Here is a 21,605-nt window from a genome sequence, read left to right as displayed (position 1 = left end):
CTCCCGCATGGCCTTTTACGCTGGTGGAGGCGATCTCCCTGTCTGGCTCTCTGCTAGCGTCATGTCACCGAAATCGGGAATAAACCTCCTAACACCAATGTAGTGTTAAAAGGCAGGCATTCTTTATTCACGGCGCCGGGAACACGGGGGATAGCTCCTCCCAAATCGTGTTCACCCAATCAGTTCAAAAATCAAACATTTATAGGCCTATGATCGTAAGGTCAATACATATTCATCAGGTTTCCATACAATGATTGGTTAAAAATTCTTCGCCTCACATGTAAATGACTACGCATGCTCACTGTAATTTCTTGAGATTTTACTTCCTTAATCTTTTGAGTCGGAGGGTTTCTTGAGTGGGTGGTCTCTGAGTCGGTGGTCGTGACCTCCCCCTGCCGGAATTCCCTTTCCTACAAAGTTCACTTAAGCTTGGCAACGCTAAATAGACCTTCACGGGCTGTCGGTCCAATATGCAATCATTCACCCCACAGTCCTTTGTTTTAAGACAAGACTATGGATTGAATAATTACCTAGCCACTGGACCGTAGAACTGACCAAGGTGTTCCATCTTTCTGACTGCTCACTATTAAAATAAAACATAATACCATGATCACAATGTTGCACTTAACTCCTTGATAATTAAATCAAGATGGGAAGGGTTAGGTGGGTTCTCGAGCAGCATTGCTGGTGCATAATGTTCTTGTAGTTACAACTTGCTACAAATTCACAAACCTATTTTCTAACCTTATTTTATTTTCATTCCCTACCACCTTGGTTACAGTCAGAGGCACCGCGGAAGATCTTGCTGTTCCCCATGGCTGTGCTGACCGATGCCTGCAGCTCGTACCTCATGCCTGTGTCACACAGATGATCTGGGGGGCAGCAAGTCTCTCTCGTGGCTCCCTGGGAACGCGGGCAAAGCCGGTCCCATCGCTCCCCTTTGTGGTCTGTCCCCAGGGCGACCGAGTGGAGACATACCGGGAGCTGGAGGGCGTCTTGCAGGGAGACGACGGCTGTTTGACGAGTGGTGTCGTGAACCGCCTGATAGCTGAGGCGTCCCGTGACATGCGGGCAGCCCAGGTGAGCTTGTTCTCTCTCAAGGCCACCAAAGGAGCCTGCCTCTGCCCCCAGTGTTTGGGGAAATACAGGGTGGCGCAGAGACGTTGCTTGGCTATTCAGAGCCGGCGGAGGTCCCGAGGGAGAGGCTCTGGGGACACGTCATTTCGGTGGATTTGGAGAGGGAACGCAGAGAGCTATGCAGAGAAGCAGACTCGGAGCTGTTTCTAACGGAGCAAGAGCTAGCTTCAAGCTCATGGTTATTTCTCCTGCCTTGAGCAAGAGCCACAGGAATCCACCAGCCCCATGGAGACGTCCCGGGGCGGGTCTCGAGTCTGCGACCGTTGCTTCCTGGCATCTCCATGGAGAGGGAGAGGGGCCAGCGGCACAGGGCTGCGCCGGGGAAGAGCCTTCCTCGTCTCGCCAGGGAGCCACCCACCTCCCCCAGCGTAGAAGAGGCAGCAGCTGCCCAGCCCTGAGCACAACTGTCCCAAGGCGTCTCGCAGAGGAGACGGGCTCATTCTGCCTGTCCGAGGGCCTCAGCCTTTTTCTCGCCAGTGTTTAAGCTGTGATGCTTTTGCAGGGCGTGGCAGGTGACGTGAAGACGGCCGCTAGCGATGTCCTGGTGGCTCTGGCCCGCTCCCACTTCCACTTTGTCATGTCCGAGCTCCAGAGCCACCTGAAGGCCATGGGGAAGGCCCCCGATGAGATTGTGCTCCTCACCTTGGGCAAAATGGCCCGCAGCTATGGTACAGCTCCTGGATAGGGTAGGGGTCTGTGATAACAGGGAGGAGGGGCCCTCCCCCCTTCCTAAATGCTCTGTGTTGAACTGTGGGGCTATGGAGGTGCCGTTCCTCCTTGCTCCGTTCCAGGGCTGGCTGGCAGCTCTGCCTTACCAGCCCGACCCTGGTTCCTGAAGGGTGGGAACCTGCTGGAGACAAACTTGCAGGGTCTCTGCCCCGCACTGTCCTTGCCATTTCCCCAAAGGGTTTCCCGGTGTCCCCCTTGGGGAAGGCAGCCCTCCCCATGCCCTCTGCCATGTCCCTCATGGCCCAGCAGCCCCAGCCTTGCCAGGGATCGACCCCAGTCTCCCGTGTCTCTCACTCACCCTCTCGCTCCCTCTGTCCCTACCTTCTCTGCAGCCCTGCGGTGCATCCCCTTCGTAGGAATGACGCTGCTCGCCCTGCGTGCTATGCTGAGCCGGGTGTGGAGTGGCCGGATCCTGCGCGCCATCTGCAGTGGTGAGTGTCGGCTCCTTGGCCAGGGTCCCAGGGCCAGGGGCCGGGATGGCCTTTGATGCCTCCGTGTGATCTCAGAGGGAGCACGGTGGACATGAGCCCACAGCAGGGGCCTTGGTGATCCCAAACTGCTGTGAGTGTGTAGAAGGAGCAGGGGTAGGCCGGGAGGCTTCTGTGGGCAGGACGCGGCGGCGCTGCACGGAGGAACTCCCGGGTCCCTTCCCACAGCTTCCGTTCCCCTGCAGTCCTCTGGGTTTAAAATCCCTGCTCTGAAAGGGCGCGTACATGGGAAGGGAAGGGGCTGCAGTGAGAAATGCTGGAGGGGAATGGGCCGGTGATGAGGAGAAGGGGCAGTGGGCGGGAGGAGAGAAACAGTGGGGTCTTTGAATCCAGACACCTCAAGAGAACAGGTGACCCTCGGATCCAGATCTGGTCCTGGGCTTAGCCCTGCCGAGCCTGGGACTGTCCTTAAAGCAGGCTTGGGCGTGGATGCAAGGTACTGCCCCTGCTGCAGTCTCTCACAGGCTCCCTTTTCCTTTCTCCTGGTGCAGCTCTGGAGCAATGGTCGAACGGGGGCAATACGTACTTCTGCAGCCAGGAGCAAGGCTCCTTCCCTCGCAAGGGGGTGGCACAGCTCTGTGAAGCCATTTACCCGGTCTTCCGCTACACAGTGGTAAATTGGCTGGACTGCAAGGAGGAAGAGGTGAGAAGTGCTGCTTTCCACACCTGGGGCCGCAGCGGGGATGTCCCCATCGGTGGGTTCGTCTGTGCCCAGTGGGGTGCGAGCAAGAGGGGCGAGGGGAGGGGGACTCCCTGGCAGGAAGCAGCCGAGCCCTGGGGCCTTTCTGCAGGGAGGGCTGGGGTACCAGTGTGGGGAAACGCTCTCTCTCTTCTGGAGCGAGCCCCTTCCCTGCAGGACAGAAGGGAAAGGGAAACCCCTCCCAGGGGGAAGGGCAGACGGTGTCCCGGAGATGCTGAGCGCTAGGGCAACCTTCAGCCCTCCAAGCAGAGCTTCTCCCTTCCCTCTGCAGGACAAGCAGGCTGTGCTGGGGGCGCTGGCTGCCATGATGGAGGTCCTTCTGCATGAGGAGCAGCACCGAGAGCGTGGCTGGGAGCAGCTCCTCTGGCTCCTGTCCCAATATCGAGAGGTCCAAGATACCTCCCGGGTCACCAAGGTGAGGTGCTGCACAGGGCCCGGTGCTGCTGCCGGGCTGGGTTCATGCGAGTGCCACGAGGCGCTGGGGAGCTGCGGGGTGCCAGGAGCAGCTGAGAAGCCCTTAGAGAAGGAACAGGGAGAGGCCTGAGGCTTCCTGGGCTCTTTGGGCAAGAAAAGAGCAAGCCGGTGGGGCCAGGAGGGAGGCAAGAGTCCCTGGGGCTTCTCAGGAAGGGAGGCATTGCCACCTCCCTGGGGCTCTGTGTGCGGGAAGAGCTTTGCCCTAATGCCCAGGGCCATGCCCAGTCCAGTCCAGTGAGGAGCAAGGGCTGATGAGTGGGAAGTGCCGGGAAACGGAGTTGTCAACAGTGAGCTCTCTTCAGAGCAATGAGACCCTCCTGACGCTGCTCTGAGGGGAGGGCAAACAAGAAGCCCCGTGCAGGGGGTTTCCCCTGGGAGCTGGTGCTAGGGACTCCCCTTGGCCCAGATGTGCTGGGTTTCTCCTTTCCCAAGTGTCTGTAGGTGGCTTTAGCCTCCCTTTCCTCTCCCGGTCTCTTGTAGAGCCTCAGCTATGTCCTGGAGATGCTGGAGGGAGTTCAGACCCCAATCCCACAGGGCATGGCTCTAGCCATCAGCAGCGCTGTGCACCGCCAGGTAAGGGCAGCCTGCGCCCTGCCGCTGGCCTGGGGCCCGCACGCCTGATCGCCTTGGAGGGCAAAGGCTTGCCTGCGGGCAGGGCAGAGCAGGGCACCCCTCTGCCGGGACCTTTGTGCAGGCCAGCAGCATGCCAGGATTTGTGATGCAGGTGCCACCTTCAGGCTGCAGGAGGCCTGATCCTGGCTGCTTGGACCAGGCCCGAGGGGCAGCCCGGTTCCCACAGCAATCTCCCGAATGGCCGAGTCGTGGGAGGACTCTGGGGCGCCGGCACCCTAAGGGCAGCCTTTCAACCCTTCTCAGCCTCAGCTCCTGGGCGGCCTGGGCTGCTACAAGCCTCTGCGTGTGCTCGGGGCCACCGTTGCGTGGGCTGGGCTTTGGCTGTGGGTGCCGTGCCCAGAGTGCCCAGGGAGAGGAGAGCGGAGAGCACCATTTCTTTCAGGCCCTCTCAATTCTGATGCGACTTCCTCTAAAATGGACCTTGTTCCCACAGCTCTCTGATGTGACCAAGGAGCCCGGCCCAGCCCATAAGGCAGCGCTGTCCCGCTGCATCGTGCTGCAGGGTAAGGAGAAGAGACTGGGCAATGGCCTGCCCTGCCATGGCAGCTCTCTCCCTGTCCTCGGCAGTTGGGAGCAGCTGTCTGCTAATGCAGAATGCAATTTCTTACCCGCAGCACAAATCTGCCCCGAGGACACAGTCACATTTCTGCAGTCCCGGCTGAGCGGTGGGAGCGAGGCCGATTGCGTGGCAGCCCTGGGCCTGCTGGGAGCACTGGCCCACTCAGACGGTCAGTGCCACGCACCAGGGACACGAGGCAGGGGTCAGGGCTGCTGGGCTGAGAGCAGGAACCGGCTGAAAGTGGTGCGCCTGCACCCAAAAGGAGCTGCAAAGTGCAGGTCCCCCAGGTGAGCTGACGCCCCGCGACAGGGATCGAGCTCTCCCCCGGCAGTTAGAAACGGTGGCACACCAGGGACGATGCTCCAAGCTCAGTAACACGGGCAGGCTGGTGGGTGGGCGGCTGAGCGGCTTTGCACAGGAGCTGCTTGTACCCATGCTGTTTCTCTCGTTCGCTGTGTTCCTGTAGCGTTCGGTCCCTATAAAATAGGCCTGCCTCTAGAAACGGAGTTGCTCCGGCTACACCACTGCCTCCTGTGAAGTCAGAGTCAGGCCCCGCTTTTCTGTCCCCTTGGTGTGCGGAAAACTTGGAAGCTTTAAAAGGGATCCCTTCTGCCATCGGGGCTCTGCCTGGATGCACACCTCTCCCTATCTCTTGCAGCACCTGCGACGAGGGAGAAGCTGCCCCAGGTGGTGGAGGCTGTGTGGTCAGTGTGCAACGACCCCAGTGCCCAGGTGAGCTTGGTGGGGAAGGGACCATCGCAGGGTTGGGTTTCTCTGCCAGGCGAGGCAGAGAAACCCTTTGCCTCGGGACACAGCTAGGGTGCCTGGGGAAGCGCCAGTGCATTGCCCGGGCGGTTCGTGATGGCTCCTCCCCGGGGAGAGCTGGCAGAGTGGGGCAGGGAGGTCGCTGTGCTCTGTGGGGCGAATACCCATCCAGCCTGGTGCTGAAGCCCAGCCCTGATGCCAGGAGCGAAAGCTTCTGCCGTGCCCTCATCATCGCTCTGCGGGCCACGAAGGCTGCCCCAAGCAAACCCTTCGGGTTCAGAACAGGAGGCTCATAACCACACTCTCCCCTGGCAGGTGCAGAGGGCGGTTCTGGAGTTCATCAGGGAGCTGCTCAGCTCCGGCTCCCCCAGCTGCTGGGCGTGGGATGTGGTGGGGCACATCTTCATCGAGTTCAGCCGGACCTCGGGCAGACTGGTGAGGGCCGAGCAGGACACCCGGGGCTTTGACCGGTGCTGAGAGCTCCTGCAGGCGTCCTTGGCCATGGAGAGCTCCACGCTGCAGGGCCATCGGCACCAGCACTGCCGTCAGAGCGGCTTCCAAATGGCCGTTCCTTGTGCGTGTCTCTGCTGACATTGGTGGCGATGTCAGCGGATGATGTGGGTTTACGCCTGGGCGTGCCACCCAGGACCGCGGGGCTGCGTGCGGACCCCACGGGCTGAGCTGTGCCCACAGGCACCTTCAGCAAAGCCACCGTGCAAAGGGAGGGGCTTGTAGGGACACGATGTCCTCCATCCTTAAATGCTGATGGACTATCAGCAAAACACAGCCAGTGCAGACAGGTGGGCCTGGCTAGAGGAGCTTTCTGTGGTGGTCTCGTGCTCTGGCCCTCCAAGGCACACCCTGCCCATCTGATAACTTTCTGGGGGCCTGCATCCCTTCTGGCAAGGGGACAGGCCATTTGGCAGTCCCTTCGGTGGGTATTTCCAGCAGGGCGCCCAGGAGATGAAAGCTGGGGATGGCCGAGCCTCCCGCTGACTTGCCACGGATCTTCCCTCTGGACGGAGCTTCCCTCTAGCTGGGAGATCCATGTGTGTCGCTTTGCTCTGAGGCTCAGGGAGGCTCTGCTTTGGGAGCAGGGTGAAGGAAAGGGCTTCCAGGTGCTCCTCCGCATCCATCTGGCTGGGCGTGCTGCCGCCAGGGCTGGCACTGAGCACAGCCCTGCTGAAGGGCACGTTTCTCACCTCTGCTTTGGTAGCATGACGGCAGCATTTGGGCCACGGGGGACCGTGCAGACTAGCAGTGGTGCCCTCTTGCTCCCAGGCTTCCCCGGGTCTGAGACCTGGTCCTTGAGGTGGCTCCGGCTGTCCTTGTCCTCCTTCAGGAGGTCAGTGCTTCCAGGAGGCTGGCGCAGGAGCACTGGTGGGTCATGCCTGAGACTCATTGGTCGGGAGCTGAGAGTAACGGGGGTTTTGCCAACTCTGTCTTGCAGGTGGCAGGAGGCCTTTTCGCCTGGGAAACCCAGGAGGATGGAGCTCTTCGAGCGCTTTGCATGGACATCCTGGGCTCTCTGGATGTCTCTCTGAGAGGGATGACCAGAGTAAGTTGCCCTCTGCCCGTCTACTGTGGCCACTTCTTGCCTTCAGGACGTTCTCCCCCATGCCCTGAGCCTCTCCCTTCACATCAGCTGAAGCGCACGTGGCTCAGGGAAACGCAGACCGTTCTTTTCGTCTTCAAGATGAGTGGAAGTGCCAACGTGGTGAATTGCCCAGTTCTTCTTCGCAGCTCCTGTGGCCGAGGCTGCTGCGGTACATGGTGCCAGCCCAGTACAGCGGCATGCTGATCCCGCTCTCCCACTGCCTCCGAGCCCTCGTTGAGAGACGGGAGAGAGCAGGGTGCAAGGAAGAAGAGGAGGAGCTGGATGCCGTGGACTGCCAGGAGCAAGGTAGGAGCCCCAGTGAGTGCTGCTGGGCATGGCTGGGGGTCGGGCCAGTGCAAGTCTCCCTGCGTCTCACCAACGCTGAGCAGGATCCCAGGAGAACCAAAGGGCAGAGACAGGCTCTGCTGCGGGGCACGAGGGGCTCTGCCTTGCATGGCCCCTTGCCCGGTGCAGAGGCCTGTCTCTCCTGCTGGCAGCGCTCTCCTGGTGAGCTGGGGCTCGTTCCTGGCCATGCCGGAGCTGCCTTCATCTCGTGGTGGGCAGCCCTCGGGAGCGCCCCCCGGGCCAGCGCTGCTGCAGCGCAGCTGCTCTCAGCCCTGTGCGGGGGCATCAGAGGTGCAAGGGGCAGGGTATGGCGGGGGCTCGTCGGCTCACCCAGCCTTTCTGCCTCCCCGTAGGCCAGCTGCCAGCTCCCCAGGCCCTGTTGGCTCGACTGCTGGTGAGTAGTGGGGCCCCGGGGAAAGGGCTTTTCTGGCCAGGGGTGGTGGGGCAGCCCGGGGCAGAGATGCTGTTGAGGCCAGTGCTGGGACCCCCCGCAGAGGAGGCAGGATACCCCAGCCTGCCCAAGCCCATGGAGGATCCCACTACTTTCTCGGGGCTGGCAGCACTCTGGGTGACACCATGGCTGCCCACTGCTGGCCGAGCAGCGCCAAGCTGCTCTCCCTTCCCGGGAGAAGCTGTGGCTCTGGTGGCAGGAGTGACCCTTCTCTCCTGCCCTTGCCTAGGTGGTGGCAGCGGCTCCTTACGGCAGCAGCCAACACGCAGTCGCAGCCTTGCAGCTGCTGCAGGCGCTCCACGGCAGGATCCACGCAGCCGTGGGGGCGGCATGGGCGACCCAGATCCCCCTCCTGCTGCAGTACCTGGAAGGTAAAGTGCAGGTGGGGAGGGAGAGGCTGGAGGGGAGGGAGGCGGGGCAGGGAACTGTGGCTCCCCAGCAGGATGGAGGGGAGTTGTCCCCAGTTGCCCAGCTCTTGCTCTGCTGCCTTTCCCCTTCCAGGGAGCCAGCACTGAGGCTGGGGGCAGCCATCCCCCGGCGTCGCTTTGGCCCAGGGGATGGACGGGGCCGTTGATGTCCCCTTGGACGGCAGGTCTTGGAGGCACCCCCATGTCCTGGTCAGAACGGTGTTTGGGGGAGGGATGGGACTGGTGCTCCTGGAGGGGGTGCAGCCCCTGGCTTTGGAGGACCAAGTGTCCAGGCCAGGGCCGGTTTGCAGCAGCCATGCTCGGCAATAGCCAGGGAGAAGGGCTGCAAATGGGCAGAAAGCAGTGCGTCTTTAAGGAGAAAGTATGTTGCTGGTGGGTGCTGTGACCTCAGTGGTCGGAATTGCTCTGGGAGCTGCACTGACGGCAGCAGTGGGGATCAGCTGTGGTCACCGCGCCCTTCCCCACCATGAATCAGTGGCTCTGACAAATGCCCCTGGGACCCCTGTGGTGTCTTTGGCCTCACAAGGGCCTTGACGTTGGTGCTCGTAGGCACCTTCTAGCCTGATGGCCTGGGACTTTTGGGAGGTCTGACCGCAGAGGAGACCACCGGGCTCTTCTTGGCTGTGGGCTTAAATAGCAGCGAGAGCTTTTGTTCCTCTTGCTTTCTAGGAAAAACCGAGAGCTCCCTGGACTCCGCAGAGTGGGAGCACCGTGTGCTGAAGGTACAGCATCCTTGGGGGAGTATCTCAAATAGAGGAGGAGAAGAGGGAGCAGACAAAGCCGTGGGAGGCAACTCGGGGCTGCCTGTGTAGGCACCAGGAGGTGGGGGCACCTCCCGAGCACCCTGCGCCTCCCCCCGCAGTAGGTGCCTGCCCACTCAGAGGAGCTGCTGTCCGCACACGTGCCACGGCTGATGGCTAATGCCCGCTAACGCTGTGGCACGTGCCTTAGCACCGCCTCCTGCTCTACGTCCGGCGTGCCAGGGCGTCTCGCCTGAGGTGTTAGGAGAAGAGGGAGGCTGGTGAAAAGAGGGTTGGGGAGGAGACTGCTGTTCCCGGCAGCTCTCCCCCCGCCGCATGCTGGGACACGCGAGTATGGAAAGGGCCCAGGCTAAGGGCAGGGGAACACTCGCTTCCTCTCCTGCTCTCCCCAGTTCCTGCGAGCGTCGCTGGAGCCCATCGAGGACAAGGCCTGGACCGTGGGCCTGAGCCAGGAGCTGAGCCAGCAGCTGGGCAGCTCTGCCCCGAGCTCCTGGGAGAAGGTGCGTCTCTTGCCCGCGCTGGGGCTGGCGCCAGTGCTCTGCCCACACTGGCGGTTTTCACTGCTTCCCGCGCCCCCAAAAGGCACTTACCACAGGGCTGCCCCAGCGCCTGGCTGCAGCCTGGCATCGTGGCCGGCCTGGCCTGTGCCCAGGGGCAGTTGAGTCCGTCCAGGCCAGCCCTCTCCTGACAGGTCAGGCCGTGACCGCATCTCGGGCTCGGCCTCTTCTCTTTCAGCTTTCTCTTTTTCTCTTTCAGCTTTTCCTTTTTCCTCTTGGGATGGCGCTGGCAGCTTGTCGGGACCTTAGGCACGTCCAAGGGCAGGTGCTGCAGTTCCTTCAGGAGACAAACCCTGTGGAGCTGTCTGAGGCTCAGGTGAGGTGATGCTCATGTCCTGAGTATCCCCTGCCTGCTCCTGGGGGAGAGGGAGGGCTGCTGCTGGCCCTCCTCCGCACCTCCTTGATTTCCCCGTTGCTGCCATTTCCCCCCCGCCGCAATGTCCTGCCTGGCCGTTGTCGCTGGCCACAGCTGAATGCCTGGGCTGGGGCCGACTCCCTCTTTCTCTGCAGTTGCAGGGAATGATTTTGGTTGTGTCTCACGCTGCCAAGAGCCACTTCCACCTGGTCTTGGACACAGTGACTATGTTCTCTGCCGCTTTCACCCGGCACTGGTTTTATCGGGCTTCCACGGGCTGGAAGGTAAAGGATCCAGGGTTTTGCTGCTTGGCTTTCCTTTTTGGCCCTAGTTGCCACTTCTACACCTGCAGCAGCCAAACCGTGGCAGCTGCCTTTAGCTTAGCTCTCTTGGAAGAGCTACCTGAGACCTGTGTTTCAGAGGGGACGTCCTGGCATTGGGGCCCCTGAGGTGTCTTTGGAAAGGACAGGGTTTGACACCTTGTGGATCAGAGCCACCCAGCTGGGGCAGCTGCAGCACTTGCTTGCTTGCAGCCGCGTTTCCCCGGCAAACCTTCAGCAGGAGCTAGCAATGAGGGGGTGGGCACCGTGTGACACTCTGCCTCTCCCTCCGTGGCCACGGCTTCTAGCTGTGAAAGGCTCAAAGAAATACCCCTTCCTTCGGGGGAAGGCCCTCTGAGTGGCGAAGGGGTTAGCGCTTTGGGAAAGGAGGGTAGAGGCAAGGAAAAGTGTCCCTGGAGAACTGGGTTCCTCTGGAAGGCATCTTCAGGCTCTCAAAGAGCGTGTTTGGTTGTGCTCTTGCATGGCTGCAGACCCATGGCGGGAGTCATTCTGGTGCTGGGTGTGAAGCGTGGCCGTGTCCTCTGTGTGCACACAGGGCACGCAGCTGCTCACACGATTGGGCCCAGACACATTCAGTGACGGAGGCTGCGCGTGTGGGTGCGTGCAGGCGTGCGTGTGAGGGCGTGCGTGCGTGCGCAGGCTTGCCGAGAGCAGACTCGGCTCCAGACGTGAGCCAGGGTCAGGCAGGTGGAAGGGGTGAGGTTTTGAGCTAGATCTGGACCCTGCCAAGGGAGCAGGCATTGCTCCCGTGCTGAGTGACTGCGTCTGGGTCCCGCAGCAGGTTCTCCTCTTCTTCCCTTCAGGTGCCAAAGATCCTGAACACCCTTTACACCTACATGCAGCAGAGCACCCACAGGCCCTTCCTGCTCCATGTAGTGTTTCGCCTCGCTCACTTTCACCAGGAGCCCACCGTCAGCAGTCTCCTCCAGAAAGGTCTGCCCATGGACAGGTACGTGCACTACCCACTTCCCCACTGTAGTCAAACAGAGACCACGTAGCTTGCTTGTACTGGGGGGGTCTGGTTGAGGAGTAGGTCTTTTTTTTTTCTGCCTGAACAGTCTTGAGTGTGGCAAGACTGCGTGCTTGTGTCTCTGCCGTGAGGGGGGTGTTCTAAGCCCCATTGCAGATGAGGAGGTTTGAGGGCACTGCAGGACTGCGAGGATACGGGCTCAGGGGCAAACGTCTCTTCCCTTGCAGCGATGCCGTGGAGCTGTGGAGGAGCCTGGGGAGAAGCGCCTTTGGGATTCAGATCCTGAGGTGCTTAGTGGAGAAACTAAACAGAGCAGGAGACCACCGCCTGGGGACTGACGACTCTGCTTATGAGCGACACAACCGTCAGACTGCTCTGGAGACTCTGACAGTATGTTCAAGGCAGACACGTTCCTGCAGCTTTGCATCTGCTTTCGAACTCGTACTTTGGTGCGAGGGAGTCAGGTGCCCTTTGCGGATGCCCCTGGAGACTCCCAGGGTGCTGTGCTGGGCCGGCCTCAAGGAGTGTGGGGAGCCAGGGACGTTTTGTGCTCCTGAGCCACAAGGCTGTCGCAGAAGTGACAATCGCGGACTGTAACCCCCGGCCCCAGGCAGGCTGGTGGGAAAAGGTCATTTTTCTCTGCAGATCACCCGTGCCATCTCCGAGGTGGTGCTTGCCCTGAGGAGCATGGAGGAGCTCAGGCAACTGCTTCCGCACATCCTTCCCAGCCTCCTGAGGTGGGCCAGTGAAACGCTGGGCGAGGAGAGGCTGCGCTCCCCCATGAGCAGCTGGAGACAACTGTTCCTTGAGGGCAAGGTGCTTGAGGAGAAGCCGTGCAGGTAAGGAGCCGAAGGGGCAGATGGAGAGGCTGCCTCAGTTCCCCTCGCCAAGGCATGTGCCGTTGTGGGGCTGAGGGAGCGCTTTGCCGGCCCCGCTTCCTAGATGTGGAAACTGGTCGTTGTGGTTGGTTCTCCTTCTGTTCCTTCATGGAGAAAGTCCAACTCCCAGGCGGGAAGGTCTTACGTAGCTCGTACTGCAGATGGCTGTCATCCTACCTCCTGCGTAGCCTTGCATGCACAATCGCATCGCACTCCCTCAACAGACCCCCGCTGGGAGCAGTGACTGTCACGGGCACTGGTGTCAGTCATCCCAAAATGCTGGTGGGAGGAGGTATTAGGTGTTGCCTTGGTTGATATCCAGCATGGAGGCAGGCCAGGACTATGGGTTTTCTTCTGCTTCAGTGGGTTTGGGGCATGAAGAAAATGCCAGAGTCGTTAGCTGCAGTCTTGAAGGCTACGAAGCATCATTTCAGGGGTACCTAGCTCTGCTGAAGATAAGTCTTCCCCCAGCCTGCTGTGATTTGAGATCTCTTTGGGTTTGTGATGGTGGTGTTATTTTGGTTCGTTTTGTTTGTTTATTTTGTGTTTTGTTTCTTCTGCCAGGATCTTCCTTTCAGCTATGGAGTTGGTGCTAGGCAAATGCATGGCACAGAAATGGATGCGGCGGCTCCTGAATGGGGCCGTGTGGGCTCGTCTGGAAGACCCCCTGGCTCACCCTGAGGGGGTGCATCTCCTGAGCAGGTAAGAGCCCCAGGGATGCATCCGGCCGCCTCCTGCGGGGCTGTGCCTGCGGAAACGGCTGCTGCGATTCTTCCAGCGTGCCTGGGAAGCTCTCCTGAGCTACAAGAATAGTGTCTGCATCAGCGCAAGTGGGTTTTGGAGACGCGGCCTGTGGCCATCCTGGGTCACTGTGTCCCACTCGCTTGTGTCCCCTGTGCAGCGTCCTACTCGACACTGGGCTCGTCTCCCCCAGTCTGGTGAAGAACCTCTTGCCGGGCTGGATTCCTGCTCAGGCAAGCCGTGGGTAGCTTGCTTTGCTGAGGTAAGACAGAGATGGGGAAGGAAGGGTTTGGAGCGGTTTTACCAAGATACTGCTGCTTGGGACATGTCTTTTTGTGGGAGGAGCCCTGGAGAAAGGGACCCTGGAGTGGGGCGGCCAGCAGAGCCCCTGGCCAGGACCAGCTCCCCACAGTGTTTGCCTGTGTCATTCCAGCTCTCTCAGGACTGCAGGATGACAGGGACCCCCGAGTGAGGCCAGCACAGCCCTCGTCCCCTCCCCACGCCTCTTGTCTAAACTTCCCACCCGTTGTTCTGGCTCCTTGATGCTACCAGGTGGTTTCCAAGGCTGGGCCTGGCAGAGGAGGGAGGAGAGTTGCGGTCGGCCCTTTTTCGCTCATCAGGCTGGAGGATGACATCCTTAGCTGAACCAAGGCAGCAGAGGCGGCAAGAGGGATGATACTGGAACAATTTAGTCTGTCTAAGCTCAAGATCTGCATGCAAGACTAAAGCAAGCCCTGCCTTCGGTGACTTGGCTTCCCAGCCCACCATGGGATGGAAGGGGACCTTCTTGCTGAGGATCTGCCATGGACAGATGTTGCCACCACTGGCATGTACAGCACCTCCAAGGGTCACTCTGGGTGCCTCAGTGGAAGGCAGAGGCGGCTCCAGGCTTGAAAGACCAGCTGTAGTGAGCTCTGGTGCCCTTGAGCGCTGCTGCCCATGGCATTCCCCCCAAAAGCCCCCTGAAGAGGCAAAAATGGTCACTACAGCCAAGACTGACAGGGTGTTCTACAGCCCTGATCAGCACTCCCTCTTTTGCAAGGACCAGAGTCAGGTGAGCATCACCGTTCTTGGGCTAGCCGATTATGATCCCTCCTGAGGTGGTGTCCTGGCCTATCTCCTGCCCCATGTGGTGCTTTAGGCTGTAAAGAGAATCAAAACAATGCCTCTCACTGGGGGACCTGCAGCGGCAGCTGGCCGAGGAGATGGTGAGGCCCAGCAGGAGTGGCAGGGAGGCCCGAAGCAAGCTCCAGGACCTCCTTGGCAAGCTACGCTGGGAGATGGATGGCTTCCAGCCCGCCCGCATCCGCCACCTCCAGAACCAGCTGTAGCTGGAGAAGAGACTCTTCATCAAATACATCCTGCAGCAGGTCGAGGGCGAGCTGCCCGCCTCCCCTGGCACGTACCAGCCCAAAGGCCCTCTTGGGCACCAGGGCCATCAGGAGATGCAGAACTCCTGCTCCTCTGGCAGAAATGGGCCCCAAGCCCTGGCAGCGGTAAGGGAAAGACTGCCGGAAAGCCACCGCGCTGGGCAGCAAACAGCATGCAAGGCTGTGGCAGATGCTAAGCTCCGGGTGCCAGAGGGGGAAGGCTTGGTGCTGCTTGGAAGCACATGCAGCTGACTCCTGGAGCCAAACACCCGCCTGCAGCATCTTCTAGAAGACCTGGAGAGGCAACAGAGTGCCCTTGAGACGGAGAGCTGCCTCCTGAGAAAGGAAGGCTCTCCAGAAGCGTGCGAGGAGGCAGAGAGGCTGCAGCAGAAAAAAGCTCAGCTAGCTGCCCTCGCCTCCCGGCTGGAAGAAGGATCCAGGCAACTGCAGGCGACTATCCATCGCCTGGTCAATGCTGGAGTGCCGCTGCCCATCCAAAGCTCCACTGAGGATCTGTGCATGGCACCGTTGCCTCAGCAGAGAGATGGAGAAACGGGAGAGCCTGCCAGAGCTTTGCTGGCACAGGACAAGCAGGATGACTTCTCACTGAAGGGGGCTGAGGAGCTTCAGGCCCAAGGGGCTGCAGGTGATGAGGGCTCCTGTTACGTGAGCACCCACAGCCCAACTTGTGAGGAGTTGCAGGCGCAGCTCACAGAGATGACAAAGGAAAATGCTCGCCTGGCGGAAGAAAATGCTCGCCTCTGTGGGCAGATGGGTTTGACAGCACGGGTTCAAGCTGAAAATGCTGACCTGAAAGGGCAACTAGCACGAGTGGCAGAGGAGCGAGATTCTGCCATCCAAAGGAGCGTCTGTCTTCAAACCCAGCTGGTAGAGGCCGAGCACGAACTGACAGCCATGAGAGAAATGGCAGAAAGGAGCCAACAGCTGGAGAAGGAACATGAGGAGGCACAGTTAGCGCTCCAGAGGAAAGAAGGGGACGGCAGGTGTTGGCAGAGGGCTCAGGCAGACGTACACAGGGAACGCAAGGAAACCCTGCAGCTGTTTCGAGCCCAGCTGACGGAACTGAGTGATCAGAATCCAAAGCTAAACGAACAACGCCAGCAGCCACTGAAGGACCTTGGAATGGTTGGAGAGAGAAAGATGCAACCGCATCAGTTGCAGGCCGTGCCAGGCTAACCTGGGAGCAAGCAGGGAGTCCATCCTCCTGGAGGCTATGAGAAAACAACCGGCAGAGCTTTGAGCATTCATAGCTCGATACAGCTAAGATCCTTTCGGTGGTCCCAATGAGCAGCCTGAACTAGAGCTTCCTCTAGTTGCTGGACAATATGTTTACGTCTTTGGAGATGTGGATGAAGACAGTTGGTATGTGGGAGAGCTGACTGACGGCACAAGAGGATTTGTCCCCTCTAATCTTGTTGAAGAAGTTTCAGATGACGGGCAACCTGATGACACCGGAGTCTCTCCACAGACAAGTGATTGGTAGCCGGACGCAGATGATGTCCATCCTGTGTTCTTATATCTTCTTCTTAAATCTTTTCTTAACGATCTCTCTGCGCGATCTCACTCTCTGTCCTGTGTGTATGTGAACTGAAAGGACTCTGTGGCAGCTACTGGGGGGCTGGCGTGGCTGGACTGGGTGCCAGCTGCTGGAGTCAACCAGGGGCTGTGGGCACCCCTGGCTCGTGGTGCCAGCTACTGGCGTGGGCCCCAGTGCAGCTAGTGGAGTGAGTGGGGGGTCTGAGTGCAGCTGCTGGGGCGAGTGGGTGTCTCGGCCACCAGGCACTGGGGCGGGAACAGTCCTGAAAAGCACCTACTGGGGGGACCAGCATGAGTGAGGCGAGTGAGAGGCTCTGGGGGTGTCTGTGTCCTCCCCAAACGTGGTGTGCACAGGTGTGCGTGTGCCTTCACCAGCAAATGTCAAACTGGACCAGTGGCTGACTAGGGGGGCCCGGGCTGTGGTGTCAGGTGGGCAGAGGGTGCGCGCTGCACCCAGGGAGATGAGCGAGTGTGGGGTGCCTGCGGGACAGGCGAAATGTGAGTGCTGCATGTTTGCAGGGAGCACCAAGATGGACCAGTCAGTGAGTAGGGGACCCGTGGGGTGGGTCAGGGGGCTGGGATCTGGGCAGGGCTACCAAATCCAGGAACGGGCGTGTGCTTGTGGACGTAGTGAGTGTCGTGTGTGCGCCTGCGCTAGTGACCTCGTGTCTCTGCCAGCCCAAGAGGAGGAGGGGACACGGCTGTCCCGGTTTGTGTGTTATGTGAGTCCTGCCTGTGGGTGCTGTTGACGGCAGCACCTCATCTGTGTCGGCCTGTGTGACTGGCTGCGTCAGTGTCCGCTGCGAGTCCGCGTGTCTGTGTGTGTGCATCTCGGGGGTGGATGCTCAGCTTTGTCGCAAGTTACACCTGCAAGCGGAAAAGTGGCAGCTGCGTCCCTCAGCCTGGGCAAAGACTCCAGATCCCCAGGCAATGGGCTGGGCTCCAGCAGCCAGGTAGGACTGTAGTGGGTGGTACTGGCCATTACTGGGCTCCAGCGGCATGGCAGGAGGGGTCCTGGGCTGGAGTGGCTGGAAGTGGTGGCCAGTCTTGACATGCCTTAACACTGTGTCTCTGTGGGGTGCGTGGGGAGAGTGAATCCCGCTTCATCCCGAGGGCTTCCAGCTGGGGATGAGATGTCTGCGTTGCTTCAGCTGAATGCCTGCCTGGCACAGGGTCCAAGCAAGAGCTCCCTGTCACCGCCTGTGTGTCCTTCTTGTTATGGGTCAGGAATACCAGTGTCCAGAGGGCAACATTTGTACCTCTCACGGGACATCCATGCTCTGGCAGCACAAACCATGCTTTTGGCATCGGTCTCTTTTGGGAGGGGCAACTGGTGATTACTGCAGGCAGATAAAAAGCCCGTTCCCCAAGGGTGACTCTGCTGCCTTTCAGGAGCTGTCAGTCCTGGAGCCCTTGGGACATGTCCAGGGAGCCCAGAAGGGGCAGAGAAATTGGTGCCTTGGGCTGGACCTCTGCTGCTGGGCTGGGCCAGGCTCCTGGGACGGAGGGAGCTCATAGCAAGCGGGCAGCGCTTGTGAGAGACAGCTCTGCCCAGGAGCAGCTCCCCTGCCAAGCGCAGCAGGGCTGAGGGCACTGCCTGCAGGCAGCGAGGGGAGAGAGGAGCGAGGCAGGGAGAGCTTAGTGGGAGGACAGCTGAGCTCTCAGTGTGGGCGAAATCTTCACAGGTCATTACACGGTGAAACTCTGGCTGCAGGGCAGGGCGCATGAGTATCCTGGAGGGACGTCCAAAAGCTGGTACATCCAAAGCATCTGTCAGAAGCACCCTCACAGTTTCTCCAGTTTGTAGGAAGATGTGCTGCTGAGCAAGGCTTCCTTGCCGCGACATCAGAAGGACAGGACGCGACGGCTGCCTTCTCCCGGGTACGGCCGCAGGGCTGTGAAGCTGGGTGTGTGCCCAGGGGAGCCCAGGACTGTCCTTCAGAGCAGGGTCCCTACACCCCAGGGCGCTGTGTGCTGGGGCAGGGACTCTGCCACCCGCCAGGGTCAGCTCCCCGCAGCACTTCATCACGGAGAAGCTGTGGGTGGAAGGAGCAACCCCCCGGCAGGGCAGAGTCCTCCTGCTGTTGAGAGGGTGCTGCGTGAGCCAGGGCTGCTCACAGGTCCACATCAGCCCCAGGACGTTTCTGAGGGCAGTTTTGAAGAGGAGTGTCAAGGTGGGCATTAAATGAAAGGGAAGGAGTCTGTGCTTTGTGTTTTCTCCTCTTGATTCACTGGCTTGGTGGTGACTGCATTTTGGAGAAGGTACCGGGAGCCCAACTCTCATGAGCACTTGCCTGAGCTGCTTCTCAGGCTCTGCACACACAGAGATGCTTCTGGGCAGTGCCCTGCTGCCAGGAGGTTTGGCTGAGTCGAGACCTGTGGGGCAAACTCTAGAAGGGCTTCTTAGGTATGGCAGCCAGAAAAGGAAGGTCAAAGAAAGCATACCCCCGCCTTGATAGGGTGTAACGGGTACCCCCTTGACAGACTGGTAACGATGGATGAGGAGGAGGCTGAGGTACTCAACAACGTCTTGGCCTCACTCTTCACTGGCCGTCTCTCTTCCCACACCTCTCAAGTGGATGGACGGCAAGATGAGGACTGGAGGAGCAAAGTCAGGTATGTTGCTGGACACCCCCCTGACCTGTATCAACTGTTCCAGTTTTGATCAAGGGTCTCATTACCACATCCTCATCTCTAGGATAAAAGACGTTCCTACTTTCCTCTAGTTCTTTAATTGGGTATATAGCTTTCAATTCAGATGCCTGTTTTTCTCTCCTATCGCAAAACACCTGTCTGTTTTCTTGCAATTCAGACCGTAGGATTCTCTCTCGGTCGAGTGAATGTGACAAAATTGCGGGAAGCCGCTGAGTAGTGTTACGCTCAGCGGTGAGCTGGCTTTGCAAGTTTCTTATCTGCTCTTGCAAGGACTCAATTGTCTCTTTGTCTGCTTGGTTTTCCTCTTGAGCAGTGATTAGTGCTGCCCTCATCGTCGGATCCTCAAATCGATCCCGACAACAACTGTCCAAAGTATTCGGCCTACTCTGGGTTCACGTACCCAGTGTGGATCTTTACAACAAGATCCTCTGTTGTAGGATTGAAAGATATTTCCATGCCTAATAGAGGCATGGAATAGACAGGATATTACTGTTTGAAATCATTAAGAAATGGCTTATTAGAGTCTTAAGGTCCTGAACTTCTGTGATCTTGATATATGTGATCGAGTGAAAAAGAGAAACCCGTGAGTTAAGGGCAGGCTCGGTGCTAATCGGGGTGCTCAGATGAGAGTGAATACTGCAGAGATGTGAAACTCCATTATATTCTGTTGCTTTTACTCTGTGAGAGTGTCATTATCTATGATGCACTTTCCTTTATAATCACTTCCAGTCACATCCACTAATGTTTTTTGTTTTTTTTTCTTTTTTAAAATATCCCTTTCTTGCATAATGCTGATGCTACTTCACTAACCACAGGAAGACGCAGCAGTAACAAGTACAAGCTGGTATTTTAACTGTTATTGTAGACCTCTTTCTAGTGAGAATAAAGAGTTGTTACTGGTAGAGGGCGCAGGTAACAACAAATCTACACTCTGTCATCACTGTTGGGACAACTGCAGTACTACTGGTCACAAAATAGACTAGTGAAAAAAAAGATGTTTTATACATATACATATGTACACATATGTATATAAATACAGTGACCATGTTTGGGAATGGAGGAAACTGAATAGCTCTTCTGTAACTCCATATTCCACTTTGATTCTGCACAGTATAGCCTTGGCTATATCAAGGATAATCAACCTCTGTCAGTCTGTCATTCATCTCTACAAATGTTCTGCAATTGAGTAATTACTAAGCAATTAAATGCAAACTTCTACTTTTCAATAAAAGTAATGTTGTGACACAAACCTATAAAAATAGGAAATTAGAAGATAAGGGTTGCAATAGGTCCTTTGCTTACATTAATATGAAGAACCAACAACCATATGAATTAAAGAAGTAGTGATGACTTTAAAGGCATTTTCCTCTAGCTCAAGTGATTGATTATTTTTCCTCCATTATTAATATCTAGAGGCTTTTTCTAAGTAAAATATTATTTCCTTTAAAAATAAAAAGCACATATCACTTGCTTACCAAAAATGGCAAACATGGCCTTTTTGCAATTTTTAGTTACTGATGGCCTCCCTCCCCCAGTGGAGGGAATAACTTCCAACGTGTTGGAATAATTTATGCCCGTATTCTGTTCCTATCTTTGAAATGATGGCAAGTCTTACAGGAGAGCTGATACCTCAGCAATTTCTAGTGAATTTGAGGAAATGGTAAAGTTTTTAATTTCTAAATAACTTTGAAGCATGCTGCCCATTAGCAGTAATAGAAATTACAGTAATTCACAAGTTCTTTACGTGTATTACAGTTGGCTAAGAGCCTAAAATTGGATATAGGAGCAGTTTGTGCTAGGCATTTTACAAACATTTAAGAGTCCCTTTTTCAAAATATTTACTGTCCAAGCAAATCAATTAAACAATACATGTCAGAGGATAAGGAAAAGTAAACTATACATTCTTGTACAGGTTTATAACTTCACTGACATAAAAAAACGTGAAACCCCCCTTCCAAAGCACTGCTAAGACTCCATATGAAAAATTATGTTTTCATTTGGCAATTAAACTTCAAATGAGATGTAGACCAACTGACTGCGTCAAGAGGACCATAGTGAAAAATTATCTAGGAAAGCTTAAAATGTTTTTTAGCCTCAAAAATGAAGGAAAAATGAAATTATTTCAGACCTCAAGTACATGAAAGACTGCCACAAAAACAAAGAAGGAAACAATCTCTTTTCCATGGCTACTTGAAGCCCTTTTCAGTTCTCCAGCTCTGTGATCATTGTAAACTTCATCATGGTACTCAGGTCTTCCTGGTGCGAGACCTACTGAGTGCCAGCCTGGCAAATCACACCCCCTTTCTTTTAAAGGCCTCTGTGAAATGACAGAATAGCTTCTATTTGTCCCATAGCATTTGGATACTTCAAGTCAGATTATTGGTGATTACAGAAGCAGAGAAGACATCTAGTGTCAGTTCAGTCCCTTCCTACCTCAAGCAACAAAACATAAAAATTCCACTTGGAAGGTTATCTCCAACCTAAAGGAAATATTCAGGACTTTTTTCCTTGTAATATCCTTGGGATGTTGCCCTCAAGATTTTATTGGTAGTAAAATCTGTCAGGAAGAGAGTAAGATTTAGAAGTGATACAGCAACAATTTCTTTTTTTTTCAGCATATGAACTCATTCATGGCACGTTCATACCTGGTATTGGCTTTTAGTTGCAATAGCTCTTCGCTGTCTGTCGTGCCTGCTCTGTGTGTGACGACAATAATCATATCTATTCTTAACCTTTTTACTTCCTTTGTCTAGGCAAGACTATCTCTTTAACATCCTCTTGTGCCATAAGCTTTCTGTTCCCTCCATCCCCCTGTGCTCTCATGCCACATTTGTCAAGGCAGGCCATTGTCCTGAAGGGAGTGCTGGTTGAGCATGGACAGCCCTGTGCAAGAACCAAGGTTGCCAGCATAGCCTGACTGGTCTCACTGCCATTGCCACTGCCTTTAAATCTGTGCTAGGGGCTAGGTGAGAAGAAATCTCTCTGGTCATAGCTACAAGAAACTCAAAAAAATAGGAGACTGTCTTGAGCAGTTAAATGCTTTGCTACAGCCCTGAACAAGGGAACTTCAGAAAACCTTAGCAGTTGTGTGCCACTGAAATCTCTGATGGTCAT

At 56.9% G+C, this 21,605-nt stretch overlaps 1 protein-coding gene across 1 annotated transcript; it reads left to right on the top strand.

Moving 5' to 3' along the window:
* Positions 1-209: 209 nt before the first annotated feature.
* On the top strand, positions 210-9,982 carry LOC309416181 (maestro heat-like repeat-containing protein family member 2B; the record flags this gene model as incomplete). The annotated part of the gene is made up of 16 exons (XM_082015755.1): positions 210-215; positions 958-1,080; positions 1,640-1,805; positions 2,199-2,297; positions 3,006-3,469; positions 4,009-4,101; positions 4,595-4,664; positions 4,776-4,889; positions 5,379-5,452; positions 5,801-5,920; positions 6,936-7,043; positions 7,229-7,388; positions 7,781-7,821; positions 8,108-8,447; positions 8,976-9,028; positions 9,427-9,982. 16 exons carry the CDS (start codon positions 210-212, stop codon positions 9,727-9,729), a joined length of 2,334 nt encoding a protein of 777 aa, XP_081871881.1. The 3' UTR covers positions 9,730-9,982.
* Positions 9,983-21,605: the final 11,623 nt, after the last annotated feature.

The sequence above is a fragment of the Phaethon aethereus genome (genome assembly GCF_964289735.1).
Source record: "Phaethon aethereus genome assembly, contig: HAP1_SCAFFOLD_169, whole genome shotgun sequence".
NCBI lineage: Eukaryota > Metazoa > Chordata > Aves > Phaethontiformes > Phaethontidae > Phaethon > Phaethon aethereus.
The sequence above is the reverse complement of the archived record's forward strand: the minus strand, read 5'-3'. Positions and strand labels throughout refer to the sequence as shown.